Raw genomic sequence first — 22092 nt, forward strand, 5'->3', positions numbered from 1 at the left:
TTTTCGCTCTATAAGACGCACCAGAGCACAAGAGGCACCTTGTTTTTGGAGGAGGAAAACAGTGAAAGCAGCAATCCCTCTTGCTGTTCTGGCTTCTGGGATAGCTGCGCAGCCTGCATTCGCTCCGTAAGACGCACACACATTTCCCCTTACTTTTTAGGAGGGAAAAAGTGAGTCTTATAGAGCAAAAAATAAGTTAGTTCTATTTGTTGTAGGTGGTATTGATTGATCCAATAGCTGCAATCAAAGCTTGCTCTGTCTCATGGAGGTACCCAAAATCACATGCATCAGTGAGTTGAGAAGAAGTCCTGTTGTCTTTTATTTCTGTACAGAAAGGACCAGCATGGCTTTCGTTGTCCCAAATCAACTGGCCGCCAGATAAGGGATACAGCGTTCCAAGCAGTTTTATACATTAGGCAAAAATTCCACACATTCCATTAAGTTTAAATTTCCTATCCAATCAAAGTACTCAGTTCCTCTTACCCCATTTCCTTATAAGGCACTTAACCCCGTGATTGCTCTATAGATACTACAGTGGGAGGCATGCGTACTAGATAAGCGTTCAGACCTAGACTTTTATTGGCAGGATTAGATTTCACCTCCAGTTACCAACCACATTCCTTCCGAGCATGCTCAGTAAGTTGAAACCTTACATGGTGCAATTATTTATAATTCTACATCGCAAGTGTAAATAGTTGTGGGGAGAGTTCTCGTTGCTTGTTCCATGCACGTTTACTAGAGAAAGCAAGAGTCTTCCCCTGTAAGACAGTTGGGTGAGTCTTGCAGCAGCTGTTGTCAAGGTGCAAATGTTCCAGAAGCATTGAAGAAGCAGGAATTCCAGGTGGTTGATGGGAGAACTGCCTGGGCTCGTGAGCTGGGAGCCCACCTTTGGCCAGCAGTGAAGCTGTGTCCTTCAGCCAGACTCCTCTGGGCCCTGATGCCCTTTAGGCCTCATCAAAACCTGGGAAGAGCAGAAGGGAACAGTTAGAGGGAGGTGAGGGAGTCCTGCCCTGGGTGAGATGCTCCATTTGCAGAGTCTTGTTTGCTGGGGGTGCTAGGCATTCAACCTGAGACCTTTTGCATGCCAGTCAGCCATCCTTGCCACCACTGAGCAATGCCTGTTCAACCCCTGGCCTTTGGACGAGGGACCAAATGAAAGGCACGCTTAAATGTAAATGAAGGGACACTCAGGAATTAGAGAGAGATCTGAGGAATGGGCTCAGACAGGGCCAGTTTTCAGTAGAATGAAGCAATGGTTTATGCAAAGCTGTGGGCAATTGGGCAAAGCTGTGGGCAATTTATGCAAAGCTGTGGGCAATTGGGCAAGATCTAGGGCAACCTTGGAGGAAGACAGTTACATCTGTTCAGGCCAAGAGCTTCTCTGCCTGATGGACCCACCCCCTCTTTTGTGACTACAAGAGGAATATTTGGAAACAAGGCTGGCTTCCTCACCATCGGTCACTGTTAAGAAAGAAAAAAGATGGTTGCTTTTCCTGCTCATTTATCTGCTGCACCAAGGGGTCTAGCAGAACACAGGGACATCAGAAGAGCCTGCTGGATCAGGCCAGCACCCTGTTCTCAGTATGGGAAATCAGCTAGCAGGATCCAAGCTCAAGAGCCAGCTCTCTTCTACCATGTTATCCTGCAAGTGGTATTCAGAAACACTGGTGCTTTTGACGATGGAGGCAGTGCATAGTCATTCTGGCTGTTGCTGTTTAGTCATTTAGTCATCTCCGACTCTTCGTGACCCCGTGGACCAGAGCACGCCAGGCACCAACAGACTTCTCCTCTATTAATTTTTGTAATCCTCTTTTAAAACCATCCAAGTTGGTAGCCGTCACTGCCTCCTGAAATTAGGTGTGCTTGCATCTTGTGGGGAGAAGAGAGGGACATAGCTGTTGATATTTTCACCCCTCCCATTGCAAGAATCCCCTGATCTGATGTTTTGAGAAAGGAGGGGGCAGAAACTACTCTTCTACTCCTGCCTGACTGCCTGACTCTGTGTGTGGAGAGAGTCTTATATAGTGACTAGATGGCTGAGTGGGAGCTGTAACACTCATGCAAGCCAGTAGTTCTTTAGTTTGTAGTAGCTATTAGAAATAAAAGGAGTTATGCTTCACAGCTAGCTTCCGCGTTATTTATACTCTGCTGAGTCTGGTGCTCACAATGCACAGTTGTGGGTCCAGTGCACTGGGACCTGCTTTCCAGGATTGGAAGGTCTCTGAAAGTGCTCCAGTTGCCTAGCCTAGTCGGGGCAGAACTAGTTATTGAGCCCAGTCACTGACATCAGTTGAAAGGCGTACTGACAATAGCAATGGTCAGGAGAGGGCCAGACTCAGTTACAGACTGCAACCGTGTGCCGAGGAAGAACTTGGGAGCGGAGTTTTAATGGCGGAGTTTGTTTATGTTCTCTGGGACTTATTTGTAGCCGCAGCCTGTATGCGAGGGATGAACAGCAGAAGTTGGAATTTGATCTTGCAAACACTGCAAAGACTGAACAAAGGAAGATGATAATCAACTCTCCCAGCACACCAGGTCTGAGACAACAAGAAGATTATGAAGGGCTACAGACGTGAAATGGATTTTATATTCATAAGAGGTGCTGCCCGAGAGGAGGAAATAATGGCTTGCTGTAAGAATGGACAACAACTAGTAAAGGATGAAATGGATGTCACATAGAGGAGGGAGAAAGGTTGTTTTCTGCTGCTCCAGAGAAGCGGACACGGAGCAATGGATCCAAACTACAAGAAAGAAGATTCTACCTAAACATTAGGAAGAACTTCCTGACAGTAAGAGCTGTTTGACAGTGGAATTTGCTGCCAAGGAGTGTGGTGGAGTCTCCTTCTTTGGAGGTCTTTAAGCAGAGGCTTGACAACCATATGTCAGGAGTGCTCTGGTGGTGTTTCCTGCTTGGCAGGGGGTTGGACTCAATGGCCCTTGTGGTCTCTTCCAACTCTATGATTCTATGATTCTATGGATATTAAAGAAGAGATTATATATCAACAGGAGGAAGAGATGGACATATGTTTGCAACAGTAGTGGAAAACCTGATTTTTTAAAAAGAAATTGTATTAAATCAAAGTAATTCGGACTGATTTGTAATGATTTGGAAATCCAATAAAAAAAAATATATTTTAAAAAGGAGAGGACCAGACTCTAGTCGTGTGCTTGAGCCACTGCACCCACCTGCCCTTACCTGCCGGGGCGCAAACCTTGCTGCATCCCATTGGGCAGCATTTGTCGGTCCCTTTGCAGTGATTGTCCTCGCAGCAATCCGTTTTGCATGGCAGCCCAGGAGGGATTTTGAACTTGGGGCACTCGCCGGGTTTTACTGTGGGGAAAACACACACAAAAGAGAAACTATTAAACCGTGGAACTCGCATTTGCATGATTTCCCCCGGATCCAGTCCTGTCCTCTTGAACTTATAAGCCACCCAGAGCCCAAAGGCTAGGTGATGGGCAACACAACAGGTGTACTGCAGAACGGACTTTCCCCAGGTGGAGGCGTCAATGGTCTGGGTCTGGAGTGTGGGCGCTTTTCCCAGGTTGGGATTTAGGAGAGTCACCCACCTCGGGTGTAAAGGCTATAACGGCAGATTTTCAAATTGGGGGTGGGTGGGGGTGATGTGTGGGAATGTTTAGGGATGCAGGAGAGGATATGTTGTTTGATTATAGCCTTTCCAAATTGTGTAAACAAGTTCCCCAATTTCAGCAGAGTAACATTCCCCTTTATATTAAGCTTTGCAACGGTTGCATTTGCTCAGGCTCGCTAAAGCCTCTATGATAACTGTTCTGGTATTTTTCCCCTTATTCCGTCATAAAAGATAAGACAAGACACAGTCTTCTATTAAAGTATAAAAAGGTGTACTAACACATCATTCTGTTCACAATAGGATCCCAGAAGGCAGACTTAGCTTAAAAAAGTAACATACACCTGGAAACTATCTCATAAGGAGACAGTCCCTTTGTCCTCTCCTAGCTGGAGGCCAAGAGAGCATCTTTGGCTAAGCAGATGTTGCTTCTTCGATGCATGTAGTCAAAAAGAGAGAGATGGCTGCCCTGCCCTGTGCTTTTGTCATTACCTGCACAGGTGAGGCCACGCCCACCTCTAGTCACATGCAGAGGAAGTCTGTCCCAGCCCAGAAGGAAACAGGAAGTTGACCTGCTGGCTGGACAAACATTCCTCCCCATGTGTAAACATGTTCACTCTAGGAATGTTGTACTTGACTGCTCTTGTGTTTCACATCCCACATGATGGGATCCTGGAAGAGGACGTGAAGTTCCTCTGGATTCCATGGCAGGGCTTGCCTTCATCATCTCTCCCTCCCACAATGAGCCAAGACCGAGGACCCTTTTGATCCACACTGGTTTTCTGAGGGGTTTGACTGCATCCTCCTCAGGCTCCTCATAGCATTATTTGGGAAGCACATGACGGTCTGCGGTGCTCTCCTTCAGCTTTCCCCACTGCGTTGGCTTTGAGAGGGTCAGGGAAGTCACACCTCTGTTCCTTTATTCTGATGCTGGTGTTGGGTCAGTACTCTAATCACACAGACTCTGGCACTCTCAAAAGGCAGTGTTTCCCCTCCTTTCCCAGCACAGAGATGGTCAGCCAGCTGGCACAGGGCTGGTTTTGAATAACTCAGAATCGCAGATGACCTGAGGGCAGTGCTTTTTCTGGGGGAACATGGGGGTGCGCATACCCTTAAACATTTTGTGAATCTTAAGTTTGGCTTCATTGAGGGTCAGTATTTCAATATGAGTAGGAAAATGAGAGGTACGCGGGTGGCTCTGTGGATTAAACCACAGAGCCTAGGACTTGCCAATCAGAAGGTCAGCGGTTCGAATCCCCGTGACACGGTGAGCTCCCGTTGCTCGGTCCCTGCTCCTGCCAACCTAGCAGTTCAAAAGCACGTCAAAGTACAAGTAGATAAATAGGTACCGCTCTGGTGGGAAGGTAAACGGCATTTCCGTGCGCTGCTCTGGTTTGCCAGAAGTGGCTTAGTCCTGCTGGCCACATGACCCAGAAACTGTACGCCAGCTCCCTCAGCCAATAAAGAGAGATGAGCACCGCAAACCCAGAGTCGTCCGCAACTGGACCTCATGGTCAGGGGTCCCTTTACCTAGGAAAATGAGAGTACCCCTAAAAAAATTTTTAAGGAAAAAAGCACTGCCCGAGGGTCATCCAATCCAACCCCCCTGAAATGCAGGAATTCCAGCTCAAGAATCCCTGACAGATGGCCATCTAGCCTCTGCTTAAAGACCTCCAACGAGGGAGTGTCCATCACTTTCCAAGGGAGTCCATTCCACTGTTGAACCACTAACTCACTGTCAGAAAGTGATTCTTAATTTTAAGTCAGGATCTCTTTTCTTGTCATTTGAATCCATTGGTTTGGGTCCTCCCCTGGGGAGCAGCAGAAAACAAGGTCCGAATTGTCCATGTGACAGCCCTTCAGATATTTGAAGGGCTGTCTCACTTGAACAACTGTTTGACGTATGCATTTGTTTTGTGCCTTTTTTAAAAGATACACTTGACCTTCTGATATGATTGTAATGATTGTAGCATTTGTTAATTGCCGTTGTTAGCTACTGTGAGCTTGTATGAGCTCAGCATTGTTGCTGGAATAGAAGTGGAATAGAAATATTACCGGTAAATCACATGGTGATTAAAAAAGACCATTAGTGGGGGGTTTTCTCAGAGACGAGGGCTACACTTGTCCCTTTGAGTATTTCTCAGGAGTGCTTGAAAGCCTTTGTGCCAGAAGCACACTGAAGTCCTGGGGAATTGATAAAGCTAAGAATCTTAACAGTTGCTGAATGGCTGGATTCTGACCTCTCAGTTCTTGCTCAGCTCCTCAGTAAAAAGTGGGCAAGCTCACAGGTCCCAGCTCTTTCCCATACACCCCACCTCCCTCTGATATAGGTGACATCCTACTGAAGGCGAGACTGGTAAACCCCAGTCTGCTTCTGAAGGGAAAGGACTTCTTACCGTTTAGCGGAGTTTTGCAAGTGTGGCCACAGTTGTTGCTGCAGCACTTCAAGTCTCCAGGACATGAATCATCTCCAGAACATTCCTCCACACACGTTCCACCACCATCCGGTGTGGGGCAGTATCCTGGCTTCCCTAGAACAGAACAACCACATGACTTCCCAGCAGTGGAGTGGGGGTCTTTTAAGTCAGCTCACTCTGGGCTCCAGGTTCCCTTATAGATTTGGAGAGTTGGAAGGGATCCTCAAGGGTATCAAGTCCAAGCCTCAGCTCAAGAATCCCTGCAGGTGACCACCCAACCTCTGCCTAAAGGCCTCCAAGGAATGAGAGTCCACCACCTCACGAGGGAGCCTGTTCCACTGTCAAACAGCTCTTATCATCAGAAAGTTCTTCCTGATGTTGAGTCATCATCTTCTTTCTTGTAATTATAATCCATTGGCTTGGGTCCTACTCTCCAGAGCAGCAGAAAAACAGCTTGCTCCATCTTCCTTGTGACAGCCCTTCAGGCATTTGAAGAGGGCTGTCATGTCACCTCTTAGTCTTCTCTCCTCCAGTCAAAATATACCCAACTCCCTCAACTGTTCCTCACAAGGCTTGTGTCAGAGCCTGACAGCTTGGCTCCCAGACCCTTGATCACCTCTGTTACCCTCCTCTGCACACCTTCCAGCTCGTTCATATCCTTCTTAAACTGTGGCACCCAGGACTGGACATGGGACTGCATGTGTGGTTATATAATAATATAACCCAAAGGGCTGGGCAGGGCAGGTGGGGGATGCAGCTGTCTTTTAGCAGTGCACCAATATCACAGCATTCCAGAATTAGAACCCCCAAGGGTCATCTAGTCCAACCCCCTGCGACACAGGAATCCCAGCTAAAGAATCCCTGACAGGTGGCCATCCATTACTACGTATAAACCTCAAGTGAAGGAGAGTCCACCACCTTCCAAGGGAACCTATGCCTTTGATTAACCAGCAGTTTGAAGGCCCCTTCCTGGCAGTGCTGCTTACCTTCTGACTCGCAGTCTGGCGTCTGAGAACCTGCCAGTGTCAGCTCAGCACAAAGGATGAGGAGCCCCACAAGGACCACGAGGGCAGACTTCATGGTGCAGCTTGAAGAGAGGCGGGAGTGCCAAGACCCAGCCCCTCGGGGATATATAAGCTCTCCTTGAAGAAGAGCTTGCCTTTGGAACCAGAGCCAAAAATTAGCAGGTGATGCAACGATGAGACGACAGTTTGGGTGACCTTTTCACGAATTGGCAGGAAATGAAGACATTGCCTCCGGAGATTGGTTCATACCTGTTTGGGGCCATTGTTGGCAACTTTTTCCAGTCAAAACTGGAGCTTCCTGGTTCTGCTGGCTTCTGGCAGGAGTAAACCCCAGGACATGGGGAAACCCCACAGCCCTGACCTGGCTTGGCAGAAGGGGGGTTGTGTGCGAGGTGGAGGGCAACATTGCTGGTGATTCTCAATGGGCAGCTCTTTGTCCCCTGAGTAAAAAACAACAACAAAAAACGGCAAAAATGTTACCGCTAGCAAAAGTGGAGATGAGAGCATGAAAATATTATTACAATCAATATCTCTATCCGACTCCAGCCCGTCTGCTTGAAGTCTGGGAAGGGTTAACCACCAGTAGGGGGAGTCCTGCTGATGCACATCAGGTCTCCAATAGGGGGCGTGCCTTGGGCCCTAACCTCCTTAGGCTTCGGACAGGGCCCCTGGAATCCTTTATTGGACTACCCTTCAATAAGTGGGGCAGGTGATGGCACTACCTCCCCTCTTCCATCTACAGAACAGTACCAATGCCTAACCATCAATACCAAGAAAGTTGTGACGATTTGCTATGAGGTAGGCTTAAACCAAGTGGCTGGTGCCAATTTGCCAAGTGGAAAAATTCAACGGCGACCAACAAAGGTCCATAGCAAAGTCCAGGAACAAAAACCCTTTATGGGGCGGGAGGGTGGGAAACAGGAACAGCTGGGGGGTCAGCAAAGAGGGATACCCCCTGCTGCGCCAACTTTAAATAGGACAAGCCACGCCCCCAGAGCCAGTCAATTGGCTGGCCAGGGGGTGATGCAGCTGGGGATTCCCTCAACCCTACCTCCTCTGCAGGGCGGAAGTGGCTCTGTTGAACAGCTGCATGAAACTGTGGGGAGATCTGGAACATGGTATTGGCAACCTGAGAATGAGAGCTGTCTCTTTCCCCTACTCTTTCATATATCCCAAGAAGGCTACAGAGAGACAGAAGGTGTGCTGAGATAAGCATCGCTAGTCATTCCCTGAGTTGGTGAGACTCGTTTGACAGCAACAAGTAGACCAAACCTTTAGGGTCATCAGCCAAGTCCTGTGGAACTCTCTGCCACTAGAGATTCAACAGGCGCCTTCTGTGCCAGTTTGCCTGCTGAAAATTTTGCTATTCCACCAGGCCTATGTAAATAAATTGTTCCACAATGTTAATCAATGTCTGTTTTTAACTTTTGTGTGTGTATGGGTTTGTGTTTTTATTGCTGTAAACCTCTCTCTCTCTCTCTCTCTCTCTCTCTCTCTCTCACACACACACACACACACACACTCCTGTGGTATACAAATATCTAAATGAATGAATGAATAACCATTGCTTGAAAGCAGCCAAGGACCAGATTATAGAGGTACCAAACTGGAAATGGATCTAGGCAACAAGGCGGACACTTTGTCAGAGAATTAGCCAATCTGAGGCTAAATTAACAATCGGTCTTGGGTGGAGTTGCATTTTGTCATCTGAGGCCCATCTGAGCCTTGGAAGTGAAGCTGGATGTGGGTGCTCAGCTGGGAGCTGAGGCCAGAAGTCTTATTGCAGAACCCCTGCTGCTGTGTCAGCTGCTGTAAGCTGTTCCTGGGAAAGGCAAGCTGGCAAGCTGGCAAGCTGGCACATGCCTCAGCCACACCCAGAGGAGGTTCTGGCTACTACTACTATAATTATTAGGACGCGGGTGGTGCTGTGGGTTAAACCACAGAGCCTAGGACTTGCCAATCAGAAGGTTGGCGGTTTGAATGCCCGCAATGGGGTGAGCTCCCATTGCTCGGTCCCTGCTCCTGCCAACCTAGCAGTTCAAAAGCACGTCAAAGTGCAAGTAGATAAATAGGTACCACTTGGGCAGGAAGGTAAACGGTGTTTCCGTGCGCTGCTCTGGTTCGCCAGAAGCAGCTTAGTCATGCTGGCCACATGACCCGGAAGCTGTATGCCGGCTCCCTCGGCCAATAAAGCGAGATGAGCGCCACAACCCCAGAGTCGTCTGCGACTGGACCTAATGGTCAGGGGCCTCTTTACCTTTACCTTTGCTATTATTATTATTATTATTACCTTACCCCGCCTTTCTCCCTGATGGGACTCAAGGCAGCTCAAAGATAATAATAATAACCAATAAAAGCATGGAATAAAACACAAATTAAAAACAACAACAACCATTAAACATTGTGTGTGTGTGTGTGTGTGTGTGTGTATCTCATTTATTCAAGCCAAACAAATAAATACAATAAAAACAGCAGCACACCAGCCCTTTCATTAAAACAGCACTTCCCGAAAGCCGGTTGGAAAGTCTTCACCTGCCGGAAGGACAAGGAGGGAGCCAGTTCAATGGATGCAAAGCGCAGCAGCCCAAGTCCTGACGGAGCGTGTTCCAGTGGTCACATTGATGGAACAATACCTTTAAGAGTTTCTCTTGCTTTCTGTTTTAATTGGTAAGCTGAGCTTGGCGTGGGGCTAATTCAAACGAAATATAGATACCCCAGAGACCCAGGGCTCTGAGCATCAACTAATGTCTGCTTCTGGGATGAAGAAGAGTTTTGGATTTGATATCCCGTTTTATCACTACCTTGAGGAGTCTCAAAGCGGCTATCATTCTCCTTTCCCTTCCTCCCCCACAACAAACACTTCAGAGAAGTGTGACTGGCCCAAGGTCACCCAGCAGCTGCATGTGGAGGAGCGGGGAAGCAAACCCGGTTCACCAGATTATGAGTCCACTGCTCTTAACCACTATGAGACTTCCGGGTTGGCGCCTCCCGCTAATGGCGGTATCCCTCTGAAGCTCCAGAGGGAGTGGCTCCATGAGATCGGGTCCTGCCGCTACAGCGAAGCGGGGACCTCTGAGAATCACAGGCGGGTGAAGCCTGTGAGCATGGAGGCTCAGTGGGCACCTTTTGCGTCCCCCCCGACCTGAGGAAGAGCCTTTGTAAAGGCTCCGAAGCGGATCGGAGTGAGCGGCGCGGTGCTGAGAGCCGACTGTCATTTTCGTGGAGTGAAGCTGCGTAGCTGTGGCCGGAGAGCGCTGACTTTTTCCTGGACAATTGGACGCTAAAATATCTACCCGTGAGTAGGCTTTTTGAAATTGGAGAATAAATTGGAATAAATTCGGTGCTGAAAGGGGAAAGTATAAACAGGAAGTCTGCTTCCCCTGCTTGTAGATAGAACAAAGCAAAAGAGACTTTTAAAGCGGAAACCCTGAAAGACTTTTCTTTGAAAAGACATAAAATCCAACATCAAAAAGTGGTCTCCCCCCGAGTTTGCAGGGATGGAGGGGGGAAGATTGAGATTATATTCCTGCATGAAAAGCTGAAGTTGAAAGCTAATTCCGCTGTCTCAAAGCCCTGAAAATGGACTGCCATCTGAAAGGGGCTTGACTTGAAAGGGAAAGTTAAGTTCTTTAAGTAACTCTGCAAGAAAGATACAGTGTTTTTGGACTTCTTCTGAGTACAAAGTAACCCTTCTAGGGTTTTACAGCAGCTATTTGGGACTTTGAAACTGTGGCTTGGAAGGGCTAAGGGGGTCTCTTAAAAGATTATATTTGCTGTTAAAGATTACTTTGTTGCTGAAGTTATCCCCCTAGAGGACAGTGACATTGTTGCAACAACAGCTAAGCCACTGGAAAATTTCTCTCTTGCTATAGCAACTGCGCCACTGGAAAATTCCTTCTCAAAACAAACCTTTAAAGAAATCTCCCAGGCGTGGGATCTGACCTTGAATTCTCATGAGAAGGCTATGGCAGCAGATGGTAAAGACAAAATAGACCCAGTACATCATACTAGGTCAGGCAAAACATACCATCAGCGAAGGCCTTCAACACCGGGAGTAACAGGAGGGGCAACTGCCACGCAGACTAAAACAAAAATTATGTCAACTGATGATGTGTTGACTCAAGCACTCAGTAAAATAAATGACTCTTTGGAAAATTTAGCAAAGGAAGTGGTAGATACAAAAAACCAGGTGGTGGTAGCATCAGCAAAAATTGATGTGAATACAGCAAACATTAATGATTTGGTAAAGAGAGTGATTTCTAACACAAAATCTATCGAAAAATTAATTGAGGAATCTGCCACGACCAGGAAGGTAGCCGAGGAAGCGAAACAGATTGCATCTGCCGCTGAGGAAAGGATTTCCCCAGCATATAAGAGACTGGAAGATCACGAGTTGGCATTGTCTTGTATAGAATTACGATCCAAGGAGCAAAATCTGAGACTTAGAGCGGTGCCTGAAATTGCGAAGGAGAATCTGGAGGAATTTCTTACAAAGGAATTTACAGGCTTTTGGCAACAGGAATTGGGGAAGGAAGAATTTAAGATTGTGAGTACTTTCAGAATTGGGTTACGTCAGAAGAAGAATAGGGTAAGAGACTGCTTGATCACTCTGCGAACGAAAGAAGAAAGAGACAAAATTCTGAACTTACACTACCAGAGAACTCTGGAAATCGAGGACTCTTATGTGGAGATTTTTAAGGATATCCCAAAATACATTCTGGATTTAAGAGACCTCTTGGCTCTGTTGAGAAGGAACATGATACTTTTCAGGTGGGAATTTCCCCAAGGCCTATTGTTCAAATATAAAGAAAGGAAAATAAGAATAAGAACAGTAAACGACAAGGATAAGTTTTTGAGAGATCACGGAGAGCATCTTCAGAAACAAGCAGAATCAGAGGAAGTGACAAAAACACTTGAAAAAGGAATTCTGGGTATAGCAAATTTACAATTTGGACTCCCTAGTCCAGACAAGGGGAAACCACCGACAGACGAGGAGCAACTACTTGGAGCAGTGGGAGGAGAAGCGAAGTAATCCCATCATGGCTCCGCAACTTCTTAGTTGGAATTGTAATGGACTGAATTCCCCCCGAAAAAGAAGATGTGTGTTTCATATATTGAAAAAAGAACAATTGGACTTGATTTGTTTACAAGAAACACATGTTACGAGGCAACATAGGAAACTACTTATTAATAAGAGATTGGGACAATAATTTATTTCATCGGATAGAGTTAAAAAAAGAGGAGTCTTGATATATGTAAAGGAGAGACTTCTACCAAAATTAATCTTCAAAGATGAACAGGGAAGATATTTGGCAGTTGAAATTCAATATCAAGGAGAAAAATTTCTGGTAGTGGGAATTTATGCGCCGAACGATGGAAAATCTGAATTCTTTAAGAAGTTGCATGAGACTTTACTTGAACATTTGGATTACAATTTAATCTTGATGGGAGATATGAATGGAGTGGTATCTACTAACATGGACAAAGCACAAAAACAGGTAGTCACCAATGATGGCAGACTACCTAAAACTTTCTTTGAAATGACTGACAATATGGACTTGGTGGATCTGGAGAACAAAGAATCCTTTGAGAAGAGAGGGAACCTTCTTTTCTGAAGCCAAGATGACATGGACTCGAATTGACCAAATATGGATAACTAGAGGGATGGCACCGAAGATAAAGAGAGTGGAAATCTGCCCAAAAACTTGCTCCGACCATAATGCCATCAGGATGGAGATGAAACAAATAACAACTGGTTCTTCTAGATGGAGGATGAATGACACCTTATTCAGAGATGAAGAAGTTTATAAAAAGGCCCAAAAAACTCTGAGAGATTATTTTGAATTAAATATGAATACTGATGTTGAAAAAAGAACAATTTGGGACGCAAGTAAGGCCGTTATGAGAGGGTTTCTGATCCAACAGAATGCAATAAAGAAGAAAAGTCAAAATGAGAAGAAAGATAAAATTTTAAAGAAAATAGAAGAAGGGGAAAAGAAATTGAGAGCCAAACCAAAGTCTCAAGAAATTTTGAGAGAAATAAAATTACACCAGACACAATATATGGAATTGATGAACCAAGAAATAGAATGGAAGATTAAACAAATGAGACAAAAGACCTTTGAATCGGCAAATAAGTGTGGGAAACTTTTGGCCTGGCAAATGAGAAAAAGACAAAAGTTAAATACCATTACAAATATAGAAGTGGAAGGGAAGAGTATACATAACCCAACTGAGATCAGAAACTGTTTTCAAAAGTATTTTAAACAATTATACTCAAAAGGGCCCCAGAAAGATACAGACATAGAACGTTTTTTAAAGATAAATGTCTTACAGAAAATTTCACAAGAAAACAAATCGATGTTGAACTACAAAATATCAGAACAGGAAATAGAAGGTGCCATTCAAAGTATGCAATTGGGCAAGTCTCCAGGACCAGATGGGCTGACCTCCCAGTATTACAAATCTCTGAAGGACTATTTAATACAACCCTTGAAGGAGGTCTGCAACGAGATCTTGGAGGGGAAAAGGGCGCCGGAGTCGTGGAAAGATGCATACATCACGCTTATACCGAAAACAGAGACTGAAAAGACTCAACTTAAGAACTACCACCCCATATCTTTACTAAATGTGGATTACAAAATTTTTGCTGATATTTTGGCTAGAAGACTGAAAAAAGTGTTGGTGGATGAGATTCATAAAGACCAGGCGGGCTTTCTTCCGGGAAGGCATTTATCTGATAATTTGAGGAATATAATTGACATTTTGGAAAAGTTAGAAGTAAACATAAACACGAAAGCAGTTTTTATATTTGTGGACGCGGAGAAAGCCTTTGACAATATTTCCTGGAGTTTTATGAAAAAGAATCTACATGGTATGGGGGTAGGGCAAGGGTTTGAGAACGGTATAGGCGCAATTTATTCAGAACAAAAAGCAAAATTAATTGTAAATAATGTGGTTATGGAGGAATATAAGATAGAAAAAGGGACACGACAGGGGTGCCCAATCTCCCCACTGCTTTTTATATCGGTCTTGGAAGTTTTGCTGAACATGATTAGAAAAGACCAGCTGGTTAGAGGGATACAGGTCGGAGCCAAACAGTATAAATTGAGAGCATTTGCAGATGACCTAGTTTTAACGTTACTGGAGCCAGAATCTAGTACGAAAAGGGTTTTAGACCTAATTAATGAATTTGGTCAAGTAGCAGGATTTAAGTTGAACAAGTCAAAAACTAAAGTTCTAGAGAAAAATCTAACATCAATGGAAAAAGAAAGGCTTCAGAATGAGACTGGTTTGACTGTGGTTAAGAAAGTTAAATATTTGGGGATTAAGATGACAGCGAAGAATGTGAACCTATTTAAAGACAATTATGAAAAATGCTGGTCAGAAGTGAAAAGAGATTTAGAAATATGGTCAAATTTGAAGCTTTCCTTGTTGGGCCGAATTGCAGTTATAAAAATGAATGTATTGCCTAGAATGCTATTTCTGTTCCAAACATTGCAAATTGTGGACAAGATGGATTGTTTCAAGAAGTGGCAGAAAGATATCTCTAAATTTGTCTGGCAGGGCAAAAAGCCCAGAATAAAATTTAAGATTTTAAGTGATGTAAAGGAAAGGGGGGGCTTTGCCCTGCCGGACTTTAAACTCTATTACGAATCAGCAGCTTTTTGCTGGTTGAAAGACTGGCTGCTTCTTGAGAACACAGACATTTTGGACCTGGAAGGTTTTAATAATGCTTTTGGGTGGCATGCATATTTATGGTATGACAAGGCTAAGGTTCATAAAGCGTTTAAAAATCATATTGTCAGGAAAGCATTGTTTAATGTTTGGATAAGATACAAAGACTTATTGGAAAATAAAACTCCAAGGTGGTTGTCACCAATGGAAGCGAAAGCTGTCAAAAGACACAATATGGAGTCCAAATGGCCAAAATACTGGGAAATGATGGAGCAAGAGGGAGACAAATGGAAATTGCAGAGCTTTGAAAAATTAAAAGATAAAGTTTGAGACTGGCTTCATTATCATCAGATAATGGAGGCTTATAAACTAGACAAGAAAATTGGATTCCAGGTGGAAAAATCAAAATTAGAAACAGAATTGTTAGAACCTAAAACTAAGATTTTGTCAAAGATGTATAATTTGCTGCTGAAATGGAACACGCAGGATGAAACGGTAAAATCTGCAATGATTAAATGGGCACAGGATGTTGGACATAACATTATGTTTGCTGACTGGGAACAGTTGTGGACCACCGGTTTGAAGTTTACGGCATGTAATGCCTTAAGAGAGAATATAATGAAAATGATGTATAGGTGGTACATGACCCCAGTCAAGCTTGCAAAAATTTATCATTTGCCCGATAATAAATGTTGGAAATACAAAGAAACTGAAGGTACATTCTTTCACCTTTGGTGGACGTGCCCAAGGATTAAGGCTTTTTGGGAAATGATCTATAATGAAATGAAAAAGGTGTTTAAGTACACCTTCTTGAAGAAACCAGAGGCCTTTCTCCTGGGCATGGTTGGCCAATTGGTGCCAAAGAAGGATAGAACTTTTTTTATGTATGCAACAACAGCAGCAAGAATACTCATCGCAAAATACTGGAAGACACAAGATTTACCCACTCTGGAAGAATGGCAGATGAAGATGATCGACTATATGGGACTGGCAGAAATGACCGGCAGAATCCGAGACCAGGGAAAAGAGGCGGTGGAAGAAGACTGGAAGAAGTTTAAAGATTATTTGCAGAAATATTGTAAAATTAAGGAATGTTGAAATGATGTTGGACAGAAATTAAGTGGTTACCAGCTGTAATGCAAAGGATGAGCAATAAGTTAAATAAGTAATAATAAGTTATAATAAGGATTTGCTGAGTTAAGAATTTGAACTGGAATACAAAAGGGGGAGGTGAGAGGAGGTCTGGGAGATAGGGTAATGGAAATAAGTAATGGATATTTGTTTTCTGTTTTCTTTTTTCTTAATTGTGTATTCTTGTATTTTTGTTATCTTTTGTGTATTGCTTTTTTCTGTTGGTTTTTTGTATTAAATTGGAAATTCTAATAAATATCTTTTTTTAAAAAAAGAGCTTGCATTATGTGGTCTTTCCAAGAATTAATGAAAAAAATACTTGCAGGGCGGGGAACCGTGTTTGCACAAGAGCAAGTCGGAAGATAATGATGATACCGGGAAGGATATTGTGCTGAGAAGGCAGCCAAGCATTGTCTGTCCAGACCATTCCCTCCTAGTCTGTCTAGGTCCTGTTTCCCCAGAGCAGCGGGAAAGACAGGTCAGAGCCGCCCTTCCAAACAACACGGATCCCCACCCTGTAAGTATTTCTTTCTTTCATTCTTGGAAAGACCATGTCATGCAAGCTCATCCCAGAAGCAGACATTAGTTGATGCTCAGAGCCCTGGGTCTCTGGGGTATCTATATTCCATTTGAATTAGCCCCACTCCAAGCTCAGCTTACCAATTAAAACAGAAAGCAAGAGAAACTCTTAAAGGTATTGTTCCATCAATGTGACCACTGGAACACACTCCGTCAGGACTTGGGCTACTGCGCTTTGCATCCATTGAACTGGCTCCCTCCTTGTCCTTCCGGCAGGTGAAGACTTTCCAACCGGCTTTCGGGAAGTGCTGTTTTAATGAAAGGGCTGGTGTGCTGCTGTTTTTATTGTTTTTTTGTTTGGCCTTAATAAATGACAAACACACAGTTTAATTGTTGTTTTAAATTTGTGTTTTATTCTATGCTTTTAGTGGTTATTATCATTATTTTTAAGCTGCCTTGAGTCCCATCAGGGAGAAAGGTGGGGTAAGGTAATAGTAGGAGTAGGAGTAGTAGTAGCAGCAGTAGTAAAGGTAAAGGGACCTCTGACCATTAGGTCCAGTCGCTGATGACTGGGGTTGTGGCGCTCATCTCGCTTTGCTGGCTGAGGGAGCCGGTGTACAGCTTCCAAGTCATGTGGCCAGCATGACTAAGCCGCTTCTGGCCAACCAGAGCAGCGCACAGAAATGCCGTTTACCTTCCTGCCGGAGCGGTACCTATTTATCTACTTGCACTTTGACGTGCTTTTGAACTGCTAGGTGGGCAGGAGCAGGGACTGAGCAATGGGAGCTCATCCCGTTGTGGGGATTCGAACCACCAGCCTTCTGATTGGCAAGTCCTAGGCTATGTGGTTTAACTCACAGTGCCACCTGCATCCCTCCATGTGGTTAGGACTCCTCATATTCACACCTGAGTCTTCCACCTGAGGGCCCCACAATGCTGCCACTTTGGACTCTGTGTGGAACAGGAATCAGCTCTTGGCTGCTGAATAACCAGAGGAAGAGGCCCCAGGAGTTCTGGTCACCCTCCCTGCCCAGAACTGCAGGGGGGTCCTGCACACACAGCTGGTGCTGTCCTGTGTCCAGTTGATTTCAAAAGCGGAAAGTGGGCACGAAAGCAGCAACGCACTCCAGGAGAGAGACCACAAAGGACCTGGGTCCCAGAGGCAAGACACAGCAAGCCCTGCTTCGTTAGTCAAATATTTGGGAACTAGGGATGGAAGTCAAGAGAGGGGTGCATTATTTGACCTACAAGATCCCGTTACACTCATCCTGCTTTAAATCAATGGCCTTAGTTCTCCTGCTTCTACCCCCCAACAGACAGTGACCCTTCGCCCTTCACCCAGTGCATTTCCCCTCCTAACTCTGCCCCATTGCGAAGCTGCCCTTCCCTGGCTGTATGTGTGATCCGTTGGGTTTCCACAGCCCTCAGCCAGAGGCTCTTCCTCCCTCCCTCCTGCCAACACCCTTTTGGAAAGATATAAGCAAGCAAGACTCAAGAACAAGACACTCTGGTATGCAGGCACAGGGATCATTTTATTGCAGGCAGGGAAGGATGCTGGATCGGGCCCATTGGGTCAAGAGGGAGCTGGGTTTATCGTTGCCTTCACTCCTTGGGTGCTGGGTTCACATCTCCAAAACTGTAGAAGTTGCAGGGATTTCAGGCTGTGCATCACTGCCATCAGTTTGCTGCAGGAATAAAAGAGTGTTCAGGCATCCAAGAACCCTAGGGAGATCATAGAATCATAGAATCATAGAATCATAGAATCATAGAGTTGGAAGAGACCACAAGGGCCATCGAGTCCAACCCCCTGCCAAGCAGGAAACACCATCAGAGCACTCCTGACATATGGTTGTCAAGCCCTCCATAGAATCATAGAATCATAGAGTTGGAATCATAGAGATCGGTGCTCATCCCCCTAGCTAAGCAGACGACAAGGGTTTCCCTTACCTGGAGATGCCCAGATGGAGCCTGGGACCAAGGTGCTCATTGATAGAGCTATGGCCCCATCCCCCTGTTCCCATGTCATAATTATGGACCATCTCTTTGCTGTCAGTTCAGAGGCAACAGGCATCCCTCCTTGAGCAAAACTTGGACAATTTGTGCAGAACTGCTATCTTCAGCCCACCTAGTTCCTTTCTTGACTCCATTCAAGGTGCCTACATTAATGTCTAACGCCCTAAATAACTTAGGCACCAACTATCTGAGAGAGCTTCTCCATACTTGCAGACTCTCTTGGGAGTAAACATCAGCAGGCGGGCTCTCTTGGCAGTTCCTCCACCCTGACAAAGTCATCTCTGGGGCAGCCCCTAAGTTGGGGGAACTCCCTTCCCAAAGAGGTGTGTCTGACACCCTCATTATGTTGTTCCTACCTGATAGATATCTACATTTTTTGGGGGGGCAACTCTATTCCTGAGACTGCAATTTGTTTTAACTGCAGTTTCAAACTGCAACACACACTGGGAGCCCATAGTGAAGGGAAAGGGGGGGGGGCTTAAATAACAATAAATCATCCACAAGGGGCTCAGCATCTTACTTGGTTGTACGCAGATCGTGGAGCAAAATATTGGGCAGCATTTCTGGACGGAAGGACAATCATAATCTGTAGTACAACTCTCAGTGCAAGGTAGCTTCACTACTGCAGCATAGAAAGGGCAATTTCCAGGCTTCCCTGAAACAAAGAACATCATTATGGCTCAGAGACAACATTTGAAAAGCCTTTATTTATCCCAGCCTTTATAGGATGAGCACAGCCCAGATGAATAAGTTTCCTCCTGTTTTTCTCCTTCCGCTGAGCACAGAGTTGAACATCTGGGTTGCAATGGGGTCAGTCTTTGCTGGGGCGGGCTAACTTCTCCCACAGTGGCCAAGTTCTTTCCAGCTATGGACTGGGCACCAGAGACCTCCTTTCTGCACCTGCTTAACTCCTGGGCTGCAGCTTTAAGGGCCACTTTAGTTGCTTGTGTATGTTGGGGAGGTGCCTCCATCTCCATCTCCTCCTCATCTATCACCCCACTTCTCTTTCTTCCTCCCATCCATAAGAACTCTCTGGAGGTGGCAGCACATTGAAGGATTCACTGTGGAGCCACCTACAACATTCCCAGGTATAGCGGTGCCTCTGCTCCTCTGAAGAGTCTGGACTCCCCACCTGGAAGGCTTTGGGGGTGTGGGATGAAGGGGGTCCCACTTGGAGGCCCACACAAAGCAGCATCAGAAGGATTGGCCCCAGTGGGGTCACATACCTTGGGCTGAGGCAGAGGGCATCATGGCACAGAGAGCGAAGAGCCCCACGAGGAAGAAGACGAGGCCACCAGACTTCATGGTGAGGCAGAGCAGAGTGCTCTCCAGCCTGTAGCCAGGCGCTTTATAAGGCCACATCCCCAGGGGATCCTGCCCAGATTTAATTGGCTGCAGGAAGGTGAGGCCCTCATTGCACAAGAAATGATGAGACGCATGTATTGCACAGGTTATGGTCCCTGTACAAGGGAAGATCAAAGAGGTTGTTATGCAATATATTCCCCATTTCCCCATTCAGAGACACAACAGCACATGTCCCTCTCAGAGGCCTCCCTGGTGCTTCTGGTTGGCCACAGTGAGGATGGAATGATGGCGCAGCAGCAGGGTCTTCGGCCTGATCCAGCGCAGGGGGCTCCTCTTGCCTCCTCATGCTCTCTTCCAAGCACAATCAGCAGACCACTTTGTGGGAATGTTCTGGGGCGCAGGAGAGGATATATTGACTAATTATATCCTTATCCAACTTGTGCTAACAAGTTCCCAAAATATCAGCAGAGTTTATAAACATTCCCCTTTTAGTTTGCAACGGTAACGTGTGCACAGGTTCGCTAGAACCTCTATAATAATTACTCTGGTAATTTCCCCTTTGTTCCCTCTTAAAATACAAGACACGACACAGTCTGTATAAAAGTATAAAAGAGTTTACTCATGTTCTGTTCACAATATGATCCCAGAAGGCAGACAGGCTTAAAAAGGTAAAATACATTTAGAATCTATCTTGTAGCAAGATAGTCCTTATCTCCTCTCTTGGATGGAACCCAAGCCCTACAAAGAAAAGTTACTTATAATAATTTTTTATTTGTATCCCACCCTCCCCGGCCGAGGCTGAGCTCAGAGTGGCTAACATCATAAAAACAATGCAATAAGCATAAAAACAGACATCAATTAAGTAAAATACATCTTAAAATTAATTCAGACAAGTTAAAATCTGGGCAGGTGGCAATGATCAGGGTGGAACTGAGAGTGGTTAATAATTGCCAGGACCAACTGTTTCCACCGATCATACAAGGACCTGTGAGCATGTTGGGGGCCTCCTTTGGGCTTGTTTTATACAAAGGAAAGTAAGTCAAACTGCATCCTTTCCGCAGGGCCTGGCGGAACAGCTCTGTCTTGCAGGCCCTGCGGAAAGATGTCAAATCCCTCAGTGCCCTGGTCTTTTGGGGGAGAGCATTCCAGCAGGCCGGGGCCATGGCCAAAAAGACCCTGGCTCTAGTCAAGGCCAGTCTAATTTCCCTGGGGCCTGGGATCTTCAAGGTGTTGTTGTCAGCAGACCGTAAGCACTGGTGGAGGAAGGGAGGGCAAGGGGAGTGCACCGCCTCCGGCAGTGTCATCCTGGGGGGTGCCATCAGGGCTGTTCCCCCACCTGCACTGGGCACCACGCCCCCACAGGCAGCACATCACACCCCCAGGACGTGTGCCACACACCCCAGGACGCGCACAAGCTCCGCCACTGACCATACCAGGAGAGGCGGTCCAGTAGGTACGAGGGTCCTAGGTCCTTTAAAGGTTAAAACCAGCACCTTAAACCTGACCCTGTACTCCACTGGGAGCCAGTGCAGCTGGCAACCAAAACTACGAAAGGGATGGAGCCCAAGCCCTACAAAGAAAAGTTGCAACATTTGGGATTTCTTTAGTTTAGAGAAAATACAAGTAAGGTAACAGGATAGAGGTTCATAAAATGATGTTGGCATGGAGAAATACGATAAAGTTTTCTGGCAACTCTCATAACATCATGGACATCCATGGACATCCAATTAAACTGGAAATGGTTGGATTCAGGGTGGATAAAAGGAGGTCCTTCTTGATGCAGCTTTATAAACTGTGGAATTTGCTGCTTCATGAGGCAGTTGGTGCCACTAACTTGGATGGTTTTAAAAGAGGGCTAGACCAATTCATGGAGGACCACTGATGGCTTCTAGCCAGGATGACTATGCTTTGCCTGCGTAGTTGGGCACAGAAATGTTTCTGATGCTTCCCAGTTCCTGGAAACCATGAGCAGGCAGAGGACTCCTGTGCTTCTATTCTGCTTGTGGGCTTCCCACCGTTCTTGGAATGCATGTCATTGTTTTTGCCACCGCTCTAACAAGAGAGTTTTGCATATATGGGCCAGTAAAAAGGTACAGCTAGTTATCGTAAGTCAAAAATGCTGCTCACTTTGCCACTAACTTGCTTCCCCTCCTCTGGCTTCTTACCACATCTTGGAACTTCCCTCTGCTTGCTTAAGCATGGTCAAGGTTTAGTAGAACAGCTTAGTCAGGATATGGTTGTTTGAAGGTGGGACTCTCCCTTGCAGCTGTCCTTTGTGCCTTACGACAGCTGCCCAACTGGCTGGGATGGGGATGAAATGCTTTTGGGTTGATAAGAACCCAGCGGAGAAGAAATAATTGGTGAAAAGGAGGAGGAGTCCATTCCTGGCGGTAAGGTGAAAAGAAAGTATAGCGA

The 22092-nt window shown here is 45.6% G+C and overlaps 1 protein-coding gene and 1 long non-coding RNA gene across 2 annotated transcripts; both read right to left on the minus strand.

Annotated features, from left to right (window-relative positions):
• Positions 1-299: 299 nt before the first annotated feature.
• On the minus strand, positions 300-7095 carry LOC307217997 (WAP four-disulfide core domain protein 18-like). The gene is made up of 4 exons (XM_079980133.1): positions 6994-7095; positions 5987-6121; positions 3197-3331; positions 300-961 (listed from the first exon to the last, which is right to left on the minus strand). Exons 1-4 carry the CDS (start codon positions 7085-7087, stop codon positions 945-947), a joined length of 381 nt encoding a protein of 126 aa, XP_079836259.1. The 5' UTR covers positions 7088-7095; the 3' UTR covers positions 300-944.
• A 10777-nt stretch (positions 7096-17872) lies between these two features.
• On the minus strand, positions 17873-19751 carry LOC307218030. The gene is made up of 3 exons (XR_013839666.1): positions 19599-19751; positions 18893-19027; positions 17873-18044 (listed from the first exon to the last, which is right to left on the minus strand). It is a non-coding gene; the product is annotated as an uncharacterized lncRNA (long non-coding RNA).
• Positions 19752-22092: the final 2341 nt, after the last annotated feature.

The sequence above is a fragment of the Podarcis cretensis genome, assembly GCF_951804945.1.
Source record: "Podarcis cretensis genome assembly, chromosome: 6".
NCBI classification, from domain to species: Eukaryota; Metazoa; Chordata; class Lepidosauria; order Squamata; family Lacertidae; genus Podarcis; species Podarcis cretensis.